The sequence below is a fragment of the Lissotriton helveticus genome, chromosome 4_1 (assembly GCF_964261635.1).
Source record: "Lissotriton helveticus chromosome 4_1, aLisHel1.1, whole genome shotgun sequence".
Classification (NCBI taxonomy): domain Eukaryota; kingdom Metazoa; phylum Chordata; class Amphibia; order Caudata; family Salamandridae; genus Lissotriton; species Lissotriton helveticus.
In genome coordinates, this window is record NC_136063.1 from 2,046,365,306 (window position 1) to 2,046,377,629 (window position 12,324).

Consider the following 12,324-nt stretch of genomic DNA (forward strand, 5'->3'; position numbering starts at 1 on the left):
AGGTTTTTTTCCAATTACAGTCGCTATGCTAGAAGGGTAGCCATCCTCATACATAAGCGGGTTCAGTTTGCCCTTCATAACACAATCCAAGACCCTGAGGGCCGTACCCTGATCGTCACTGGTTCATTGATGGAACAGAAGGTTACTTTGTTTGGGATTTATGGCCCCAATGTAGACTCTCCGGCTTTTTTTCAGGCATTGCAGGTGCGGCTCCTTTAGTTTGATCCCGGTCTTTTAATTTTAGGGGGCGATTTTAATCTCCTACTGGATCCTGCTAGGGACAGCACCTCCGATTCCCCCGACACTAAACCCCGTTACCGTCAAGCTCGCAGGGACATATGTGTACACTTTTCCTTGATCGATGTTGAGCTGCAGCTGCATGTGCACCGCCGGACTTTACTCATTATTCAGGGTACCACAACACATGGACCAGGATCAACTATTGGTTGGTGTCTCCGGGGGTGGCGGATTGGCTGGCTTGTGTCCTGACTCTCCCCCGCATGCTCTCGGACCATTCCCCAGTACTATTGCGATTGAATATTCCCAGACCTGGGGGTTATGAGAGGCAATGGAGATTTCCTGGCCGGGCATTGTCAGATGCGGTTTTTAATGAGGAGCTCAGACTGGCAATTGAGGACTATTTTGACATTAATACGGGGTCATTGGACACTTGGGCAGTCCTGTGGGAGGGCTTTAAGGCTTATATTAGAGGTGTGTGTATTGCCAAACATGCTGGAGTCCTACTCGACCTCCGCTCCTCCTTGAATCGTATTGAAAACGACATTGCCGCTTTAGACCGTGACATGCTGGAGGCGCCTTCTGAAGCCGGGGAGGCAAGGCGTTTGGAGCTGCTCCTGGAGTTCTGGTAGGCCGCGGAAAGAGAACTATTGTTCCTCAGTAGGCAACAGTTTGCGTGGAGATATGGTGAGGGCGAGCGGCCGGGTAGATTGCTGGCCAACGCTCAGCGCCCACCGCGTGACACTGCTTACGTCACTGACATAACAGGCCCTAACGATACTCCACTACATTCTACCCCGGACATTTGCAATCATTTCCTTTTCTATTACAAAAAGCTCTATACTTCCACACTCACGGGGGACTTACGCAGTCAGGGAGACTACTTATCGGAGGTCGCCCTAGTGTATTTAGAACGTTACATGCAAGACTTTTTGTCGGTCCCCATTACTCCGGACAGTATTGTAGAGGCCATTGACGCTTTGGGAGGCTCTTCGGCGCCGGGTCTTGATGGGTTTTCGGCCGACTTCTACAAGGCATACAAGAATATTCTGGTTCCAAGGTTGGCGGAAGTCTATGCGGAGGCGCTTGAGGTCGGTATCCTTCCCTGTGATTCTACTTCTGCCCAAACCATGGAAAGACCCTAAACTGTGTGGCTCTTATCGGCCATTGTCGTTATTAAACCTAGACTATAAAATATTGGCCAAGGTTATCGCGATTCGACTGTCTTTATTGATGGAATCTATCATATCGCCGCACAGTCGGGATTCGTTCCTCACACATCCACCTCTCTTAACTTGAGGACCTTATACACTGTGTTGCATCGGATTGACCCCTCTATGCCCGCCGCTGCCATATTTCTGGATGTTGAAAAAGCATTTGACTCCCTTGAATGGCCCTTTTTCCTCTCTGTCATGCGCCGTATGGGTATGCCTGAATGCTCTGTTTCCACGGTGGCTCTGCTGTATGCCAGCCCGACGGCCAGGCTGCGACTTAATGGCACTCTCTCTGACCCTTTCCCCTTAACCCGCGGTAGGAGACAAGGGTGCCCTCTGTCTCCGCTCCTTTTTATTTTAATCATGGTCCCTTTGGTGCGCCAGTTCCAAGAGAATCACTTACACCATGGCCTTCAATTTCGAACGGGCCCTCTTTTCATCTCTTTGTATGCGCATGACACGGTCCTTTACGTTAGGATGCCCCATATCAACTTAGAGCCCTTGCTTCTGGAAATCATTAGGTTCGGTAGATTTTCTGGACTTAGTATTAATTGGCACAAATCTGTTATTTTCCCTCTCACTTCCTGCACCACCGCCTGGCCTTGCAAATTCCCTTTGGAATGGTGTAGCGACTCGATTAGGTATCTTGGAGTTCATGTTCACCTTGACACTGCTACAATGATTAGACTCAACTATGGTAGAGCGATTAGTTCATTTGAGTCTCAGATCGTGAAATGGCTACGTCTTCCATTGTCCATGGCAGGCAGGATTGCTATCATTAGGATGGTCGTCCTACCCCGGTTTCTTTACCTTTTTAATAATATCCCTATCCCACTCACGAATAATTTTTTCCTGCAACTGCGTACGTTGCTTATACGGTTGGTATGGGGGGACAAGACGCCAAGAGTATGTTGGAAGACTCTTACTGTACCATATGATAGACGAGGGTTCGGAGTTCCGGATTTTTATTTGTACTACCTAATTGCACATTGCGGCTACGCGTATGCCTGGTTCCACCCGGATGCACGCGTCCCATATTTAAAGCCAGAGGCAGACTTGGTTCTTCCGCGTCAGCTCCTTCATATCCTTCCTACAGGATTTCCCCGGGACCCGCGGGATGTTCAAACGGTCTCAACCACATGTTGAGCTTGGGACAGGCTGCGTAGGCTGCTGGAATTTGAATCGTTATATTCCCCTGAATTACCTCTGCCTAATCCTTCTCTTCTCCCGATAACTGGGGAGACCTTGGTCCAACGTACATTAGAGAAGTTTCATGTTCGCACACTTGGCGATCTGTTCCCGGATGGTCATGCTTTTTCGATCTCGGAGGAGGACTGCTTTAGTGAGCGCACCTTTATGGACACTTTCGTCCTGCCTCGGGTTCGCTCCGCTCTTCGCTCCATTTTTCCTTCCTTCCCTGCTGCCCTGGAGCCCGCCCCTCCATTGACGTTGTTGATACAGAGCCCTGCGGGTGCGCATTTGATTTCCAAATTATATAAACAGTGTTGTGCGATTCGGCCTGTGTCTGATGCTAGGGTGCGGGCGGCCTGGGAAAGGGATTTGGGTAAGACTATTTCTGATGACCAATGGGAACAGTGCTGTAGAGCCACCGGGGAGGTCTCCACGAACAGCAGACACAAACTACTCCATTTTAAGTTTCTCCATAGAATGTACCACACTCCCGCACGCTCCCATAGAATAGACCACACTAGGCCACACCATTGTCGTAAGTGCATGTCTCCCTTTGCTGATTTCGCTCACCTCACCTGGGCATGTCCTAAAATACATCAGTATTGGACGCTTGTTCACGCCACTGGGGGACATTTTGTCCATGCAGCTTCTTCCTGTTCCTGAAATAGCCTTGCTGGGTTATGTGTCCAACTTCCCTCGGAAGTTTCGTAGGCTAGCGGCCTTGGGATTTCAGCTGGCAAAGTGAGAAATTGCGCTATTGTGGGGCAGCAGCAGAGTCCCCACTCGACAAGCCTGGCTTAGAAGCTTGGCGTTTTGCAATATCCAATGTGAAGAATTTTACACTTTACTCCCCAGCACTTCCCGACCTGTGGGCATATGGGGCCCATACAGAGACTACGTGGCCCGACACAAGCCGACACAGGGCTCACAGACGGCGGCTGGGATAGTCCCGGAGGGGGTGGGTTAGATGCCCTTTGCTGGATGTGAATGGGTGCTTTGTGACATGGTGCTGCGGCATTCCTACCACCCAACTGTGTGGCTTAGTCCTCCTCACTGGAGACGTTGAGGTCCTCCTTCATTTTGCATTAATGTGTTGATTAGTCGTATGTACAACTTGTGCGATCCATATAGGATTGTATTTCGCTCCTTGCTTACATCGCCATATGTGACTGTATATTGCATGATTTGCTATGTTTGTAGTATGTCGCTGTTGTTGCCATAATCTGCATTGTATCATCATTGCTACTTGTCTGTGTAAAAACCAGAAATAAAGTTTAAAAAAAAAAAAAGTAAGACCAGCGTTAGTTTATCTCCAGATGTTAACCAGTCCTCTTGGAAAGTTTTAGTACTGCAAATGTTTAGTTGCAGCTGTTAGGAAGAAGGAAAGACAGGCTGTATAACATTTAGAAAAATAGCTCATATGTTTTTTTATCATGTATATCTATCAATGAGATTTTAAGAATGATTATTTGTGTAGGATGATTTTATGTCTATCCTTGATTCTATTGTCTGTACTTTTATGGTTTTAACTAACCCAATAAAGTATTTTGACTGACTGATTGACCAATTATAAGCCTCTATCAAGACTATGGAATAAAAAAGAATAACTTCTCGAAATATGTTCCGAAAGAAAATATATTTTGTAAATTTCCATCTAATAACTTCTTAACAAAGTAACATAATTTCACCTCATATCAATAGGTTCCCACATCCACCCCCTTTTCTCAGTAACTCCTTTACTTACCTGGCAAATGTGGACAATCATTCATATTATTCTCAAGTAAAAGTATGAATCAATCATAGTTTGGAAATCTTTAATTTGGCACTCATCTGCCCTTCCTCCTTACATTCTCCTTCTCCTCTGCTGTCATCTGTTTTATTTTATACATCTGTAAAATTGTGGGAATTCGCTTTTGTGAATTTGACGAGATTTTCTGAAAACATTGAAACTCAATGACATTTCCAAATGTTTTAAATGAATCGTATAAGAGAATGAATGGACAAAAACAGGCTTCTCAAGAAAAATAATGCAAACAGACTTTGGAATCAGTAATCTACAGCAAACATCTTTAAAATAATATTTGACTTGTTTTGTTCAGAAAATACAAATCAACTTTTCAGTGTTAATTCAAGTTTTTGTAGGATAATTTAATCAGTTGAATAATTGGACAAAAATCTATAATTTCACAATTGAATGAATGATAAAATTATTATTGTGCCAGTTCCATAGATGACATTCTTAATGTCTTAATTGCTCAATTGCAGAAAGCACAAATTTAGTAATTTTGACAAATTCACTGGAAAATTTAGTTTTTGCATCTTTACTAGAAAGAATCTCCTTGTGTGTGGGTTTACTTCTAAAATGCATTTTTCCAACTTTTAGAGTGTTAACAAGAGTAAAAGAGGCCAAATGGAGCATACTGAGTACAATGTTTACCTAATAACATGGCATTCAATGTCCAGTCAAACACAGTGATAGCACAGAGAGAGTCCAAATATTACTCTCCAGTAGCAGTTCAACCTTAAGCTTACAAGAGTGGGTTCCAACTCCACACTAAATCTTCTTCCTCTAGGAGATAGATCTTTGCCACCATTTTTTAATGGAATCTACATCAAATCAGGTCAATCAACATCATAATTAACAGTTTCAGCTCTGTCAATGATGAGAGTTTTAAAATGGTTTCAAAACCTTTATTCTCTCTAAACGATTCGTTTTTTTGTCTTTTTATTCAATTAGTAAGTCAGTTAAATCTGTTTACAGAAATTATCAAAGAAAAATATGGTTAGAATTATCAATATTACAATTTGGCAAGCGTGTTCCATTAAGGAACTAGTCCATATTCTAACTAGATGGAATCAAACAGGGGTGGTTCCTTCACTTTGGCGGAGGAGATTCGCCTCACTGATTTCACCACGGTGAGAAACAGAAACATAAAATGGTAATAACTTTCCTTTATTACCATTTTATGTTTGGTTGCAGGCAGGGCTGCTCTGCGAGCAGCCAAGGCGGGGAGGAATGGTGTGCCCACTCCTGAGGGCTGAATGACTGTTTTGTCAGCCCTCCTGGGCCACCCAAACCAGTCATGCGCACTCAGGCTGCAATGAAGCCTGAATGGAGAACATGGCCTTGCCGTAAGCCCCTGGCTGGGCGGCATCCCCAACAATCACTACACTGCCATTGCAGTGTTGTTGTGATTGGCTATGGGGAGGGAGCCTAGCTGCCTGCTTCCTGTTCGTGCCGGAGTGATTATTTTAAAAAAATTATTAAATGACCCCCCCCCCCCTCTCCCCGCGCGACAATCCTCCGCACCAACCCACAAGCCATGTGGGCCGCTACTGGAATCAAATGCTAATTGAACTCATAAAGAGTTCAGGAAAAGAGTGAGATCAAAGGAGCATCAATTTAGACATCAATTTAAGTAGTAGAATTCCTCATACAGACCAGTTTATGAAACTCAGCCATGTCTCAATCGCCAAAAAGCATCAGTATCAGTTGCAGTAGAAAACTGTACAGGAATAAACCTCAACAGGGAAATAGGGAAAACAGATGAAGCAGTAACTACACTTGTCAGGATAGAAACATAAAGTAAGCTTCACCTCCAAATTGGCAGGCAACAGTAGTAGCTGTCAGCAGTAGCTTGCAGCAAAACACAGATCTAATAAAGGAAACGCTCTGTTTGAAGGGGAAAGTGAGTATCTCTCTCTGAATCTAACTAGAGCCATGCACTAAAATGAAAAGCACGAAAATATGCAGGCAACAATGTGGCGCATCAGGTCACTCCAGTCCAACGAGAAGATATCTTTCGATGGTGAGCTGCTTCATTCTTCCTTTCCCACGTAAAACATACAGAGTCCACAGTCTACATATATCTGTTACTATGTAACAGATATCACTAAACATTTGTATAGCTGGAAACATCTAACCTTGGTTCCCAGGGAAGTTGATTGCAATATCAGTTCTATCATTTATTCAGTATTTCACTGAGTAACAAAGATCTACACTAGACACAGAAACATCTACTTGCAGAATTCTAGTTAAGTAATGGCTTTCGTATTTCTTATAAGTAAGCATCTTTGTTAAAATGTATGATTCTTTATTCAGTATTATGTAAACACTAGGTAGATACCAAGTTCAAGCTTGGTACATCTAGAATATGAAGTTTAAGAAAGGAATGCTTGGAACATTCTGCAGCTATCACCAAATCTAAGCAAGTCATATTAAGGTCAATCTATCAAATATATTTGTGCATAGTTCAGCAATTTCTAAAGCCTCTGTTCGTTAAAGGAAAATCTAACAAAAGTCTACCAGTCTACCAGTGAGTGTGGGTGCCTTGTGCAATTTGCACATTTCGACTACATGCCATTTTAAAGTGGATGTTCATTTTAATACCCAGGCAAATTATCATTTTTGTTAATACATTTTTATATAAATGTTCTAGCTCTATCAACTGTAAAGTATACAGAATTGATAAATTGAATTAAAGTTCATCCTTTATTAAAATATTCATACATTGTTCTTGACAGCTAAAACAAAATGCAGGAAGATGATGCGATGATGATGGCAATCAATGAAACGGCAGGCATGATAGTCGAAACTGCCATACGAAATGCACTAGAATACCTACACAATTTGGAATTGCGGCAGAAAATGGCATTGGAAGAACCGCCACTTTGTCGAGAAAAAGGTATTGTGATAGTTGTCTTGTTGAATGGTTGCAGACTCAATATATTTGTCCTAATTGCTGCTGTAAAGATGTATTTGTGTATTCTTTTCAGAACAGAGCTATGTGATCAGGAACATTAAGTGGACCTCTTGTGAAGAATTCACAGTTAATAAAGGAATTAAGCAAATTGAAGACTACATCAGTGTAAGCTAAGAGACCAGCTATTTACCGTCGTCTCCAATAAAGTTTACGTTGCTAACCAACCAGGATGTGCAGACATCATTGTAGTTCTTGTAGTTATAAAAGAATCTAACTAACAGACCACACAACGAGGGAGGTATTTTCTGAATTATAAATTCAATTAAATTTGTAGTCTCGTCCTAAGGGCAACAAATGGATTAAAACAAGGTCCATAAGAGCACATTTAATAAATCAGCAAAATATTTATGATTTATATATTACAAATCTCACTTTGTATATTGCACCACAAGGGGCTTATTCACAAGTCTCTTTTTATATGGGGAAAAAGTGATGCACCAGTGGCACAAGGGGCTTGTAAATAAGCCCCTAAGTGTTTTCAAGACCTATATTTTGCAGGGCTGATGTCATATCCACAAACTATTTGCCGTATTGTTCAGATATGACAGCATTATACTGCAATATGGTTTCCATCCAGTGAGATGACTAGTCTCAGTGGGATTTCTTTGACGTTAGATTAGCCTTTAATCACATCTTTGTTTAATCAACCTCCTCTTCAGCGCCTAGATACCCTTTCAGGTGATTAGCCACGCTCTATATATCATGTTTTCATTGACTGTTTCAAAAGTAACCGACACTTAAACTTTCCGGTTGCAATCAGAGCTCACTGTTAGCTGAGGTTGAATACAGCAGCTTCAAAAACCTTTCACCTCTAAAAATAGAATATGTTTTTAACAAAACACATTTGTACTAAACCACCACCAATTACATAAATTTAAAGTCAGCCAAACAATATCACTAGATCATTTACGGTTATCAATTTCCCTGTTTCAAAGAAAACACGTTTCCCATGCTAACTGAACTAGAAGAACCATGTAACGTAAACATACATAACGGATAACTTGTGTTATCCATCAACCACACCATCTTGGGATTCTGGTGAAATTTACTATGCAATTGGTCTTTGGCCTTGTGTAATATGTCACCAGACCATCTCATGGTGCTGTTGGACCACAGTAGGTACAGAAAAGGGGGGGTCACAGGATAGTTGCAATTCGTATAGTAGAAAATTAGAAAAAATATAGAAACAATAAACTAAAGTAGGAAGTACATTTGTTGTTTAATCACAAAGTACCGCATGTGAAATCAGCGCACATAGCATGAATGCATAGATCAACATGTCATAGTGCCCAAGGTGGGAGGGAAGGGGAGAGGCATGGTGAGGGTAAACGTGGTGAGGAATAGTGCACAAATAAAATATAAACAGTGTAAGTCACAAATACTCCTTTGTAACATATTTACAGACTGGCTAAGATTCGCGCCAGGCACATGAAAAGCGCATAAATGACACTATCTGCTACATGTCTCAGATAAGTTGCGTTATGGCACTTGGATTGCTGTTTGTGGGATATATGTAGTAATTGCAGGATGTTTACAATTCATCTATACATTACTCCGTCGGCATGTGCACTACCCTGCGAGGCAGGTACATGCCTCCTTTCCCCCAAACGATTGTATTGTTACCAACAAACCAACATGTTTCCCCATTTGGCATCACCCATATGTAGTGAAATTCTTGCCAGGCTGATGCGGACCATACGGCATTTTTGACCACCCTGAGAAGCAGGTACCTGCTATTGGGCCCGTCGTTTTCAGCCCACATCAGCATTTTGTACAGTACAGACACTCACACTTTCAGACACATTTTTACATTTAGAATATTCGCTTTGCCGACCGTTGTATTTTAGAACACTCTTTAGAATTCCTCCCTGTAGGAAGGTAGATCCCTGACTATGGTTGCCCCCAACTTTTTGCCTGGTGCTTTGCTGGTTTTCTGACTTAGTTGACCTGGAGCCCTGCTATTCAGGACCCCAGGCCTACTGCTCTCTCTGTAAAATGGATTCCATGTACCTTAGGTACATATCTAATTGGATACTGAGTCACCTTATCAGTCCCTGTACAGTGTACCTGAGGTACCCAGGGCATAGGTGTACCCAGGGACTACCAGGGGCTGCAGCATGTATTATGCCACCCCTGGCTGGCCATCCAAATCTGACACAACTGGCTGCACGACAGCTGGGGCAAGGTGGTGTAATCACCCTTTGCTTTAGATATAGTATACCTATATCTAACCCTAAAATGGGCACACAGATCTCCTATCAGTCACTCCTATGGCAGGCCTTGACAATCCTGAAGGCAGAGTGCTTGGACTCGTGTGAGATAGTGCTCTGGCACGAGCTGAGCCTGTCTGCGGCTTTCGGGATCCATCCCTTAGCCGTTTCCATGATATCGCATACCATATACTCTTAAGTGCATTATAATCCTCGCGGTTATATGCCAACTCTGGTATCGCTTTATCAAAACATGTCGAGTAAGGTGTCATACGAATTGGAATACTAACCCCTCGCCAATTCTGGCGACGGGGTTAGCATTCCACCCTTCTAGAGGGACACGACATGTATGTAACCTATAACCCCGGTTAAAGTCCGACAGAGCCTTAGCTCCACAAAATGGATGCTGCCACCGAGACACAAGTCTGCCCTCCTGCTGCTGGGAGTCCTCCCAGAGCAGGAGGCAAGGACAAAGGGTTTCCTGCCAGGGGCGGTGCCAGCACCGTCCCAGACAGGGTTTTGTGTATTCTAGGTAGGCAGGGCTTTAGAGGAAGGTGACTGCAAGTGGCACCCCGGTGCTCACTGTGCATAGGCCGGCTTGAACCAGTTCCAGGGGCACACCAGACCCTGAGCTGGGGAAAGCCCGCCAAAGGAGAGGGGTGTAACCACCCCCTCTCCTGGTCCCACCCATAGGGCAGGACTTAGTCGCGTGCCAGCCCCCTTTTGCAGGATAAAGGTAGGAGCAGGCCCCCTTCCAGATCAGATCAATCTTTGAATCCTGAACCGACCTTCTACAAGAAGAACTCAAGACTCTTCTCAAGATTTTCTCCCTTGTGACTAAGGAGTAGTCACCCTGCAGCAGCAGGCACCAACCAAGCATCGCGGTTTGTTGCCAGTCTCTCCTTCGGATCAAGACTGCTCCAGCACGACGAGAACCGGCTTCCCTGGCACCTCTGACCTCTACCTACATCATCAGTTACGCTGAGATTCGTGGGTGTGACGAGACCTCGAGGGACCGGCCATCTTCAGAACTGCACGACGCTTGTCCAGCACGACCACCGAGTGACCCTCGACTGAGTGCTTTGGGGTGAGAGAAGCCCCGACCCTGAGCAGCTCCAGCACCGAAGTTCAGCCCCCCTGCAGCCACGAGATCTGCGTGGGGCCCTTCTGCATTTTGCTGCTCACCGCGTTGTCCCGGTCACTTGCCCGTTGGCTAGTGGCCCATTTACGACGCTCCACGATGACAAAGACTGCTGGTCTGGTTGCTCCAGACTGGCCCTTGCTTCCCTTCTTCAGAGAAGCACCTTGGACCCTCCTGGTCCACTCAAGACGCCATTTTAGGTCCACCGCGTGGGCCTTGCATTTGCCAAGACTTGTTGCCCCAATCCTGGGTCCAGCGACGTCGACAGCAAGTACCTTCGTGGGACAGCTCGCACCTCCATCCTGGTCGCCGACAACGCCTCCTGGTCCGAGAGACTGCAGAGCCCAGCAGTGCCCACTCACCTGGCTGAGGTGACTTCGTCCGGTGCCATCCTGGTGCCCACCTAAATCACTGGCTAGTGATTCAGAACTTGGTCCCCTCTGCTTACAGGTTTCTTCTTCCCTGATCCAGGCTTGGATCTCCACGAACTTTCTTCACTGGCCGCCTGCCAGCAACTTCTTTCTTCAGGCTCCTGGTTCTTAAACGTGGGTTTCCGACGCAACTTCAACCCTATGCAGCCGCAGCCCCTGGGCTAGGTAAACTGAGTACTCCGGTGCTCCAGCATAGTCCAACACCCTAAGTGTTCGGATCCACTCCCGTTTTTGACCCACCTAGTCGGGTTCGCCCGAGAACAGTAACTTTGCAATTGCTAGCATCCATAGACTTTTTCCCGCCTTACGCGTGAGAGTTCCCACTCTGCACACGACGTCCACAGGCCTCCTGCTCCTAACCTAAGTGTTTAGTATTGTAGGCCTAGCGATTCTAAAGTCTAGAAAAGTATTACTTACCTGCTAGTAATTTCGCATTCCACTTCCATAGTATATGGTTTTTCGTGCCCCTCGGGCATCTGTGTAAATTGTGCGACTTTCAGTGTTTCTTTAAGTGTTTTTGTTGTGTGCTTAGCTCCCTGTCTCATAAAGAGCCAAGGTAGTCTTGTTATAAATAAATATACTTTATTTTTCATAACAACTTGTGTGGTGTCCTTTCACTTGGTGTTCAAGGGGTAATGTGATGGTAAAACAGCTGGCTTAACACGCCCTCTAGAGTCTTAGCCTTAGACTGCTCGTATCCATGCTACTAGGATAGCTGGTCTATAAGGTTGACTTACAACCAATCATCAATAAGGGTTGTCTGGACTGATACATAGTGATCACTAGAATAGTGAGCACTGCATATCAGGCCAACTTCTCACATTGGTGAGCAGCGGTTGGGATTTGAGCTTGCTGTTGTTTTACCACACATATCCTAAGAATATCTTGTGAAAGATCACATAGGTACTAAGGTACATATAACTTAGCTTAGAATACTCTGAGTTCTACTGAACCAGCTGTTGTAGCTCCTAGGGCTTAGCACAACCTAAACTACAACTCTAGCAAGGGATCAGTAGGTAAACATATAGTGTAGGTAAGTGCACCACTTACACCTCACTAGAAAAGCATGTCTAACCATGGAGAGTCCACTGAGACTCCCCTGGTGAGCATTGACCCTCCACAGGTCACTTCAAGATA

The 12,324-nt window shown here is 44.6% G+C and overlaps 1 protein-coding gene across 2 annotated transcripts in view; it reads left to right on the forward strand.

The window, feature by feature from the left end:
- Positions 1-12,324, forward strand: part of AKAP14 (A-kinase anchoring protein 14) — a 140,884-nt gene that overhangs the window by 72,427 nt on the left and 56,133 nt on the right. For both annotated transcript variants that reach the window (XM_078685972.1, XM_078685971.1), the window contains 2 exons: positions 7,167-7,327; positions 7,419-7,510. In XM_078685972.1, the coding sequence (XP_078542098.1) occupies positions 7,177-7,327; positions 7,419-7,510 (243 nt within the window). In that variant the 5' untranslated portion in view covers positions 7,167-7,176. The remainder of the gene's footprint in view (positions 1-7,166; positions 7,328-7,418; positions 7,511-12,324) is intronic.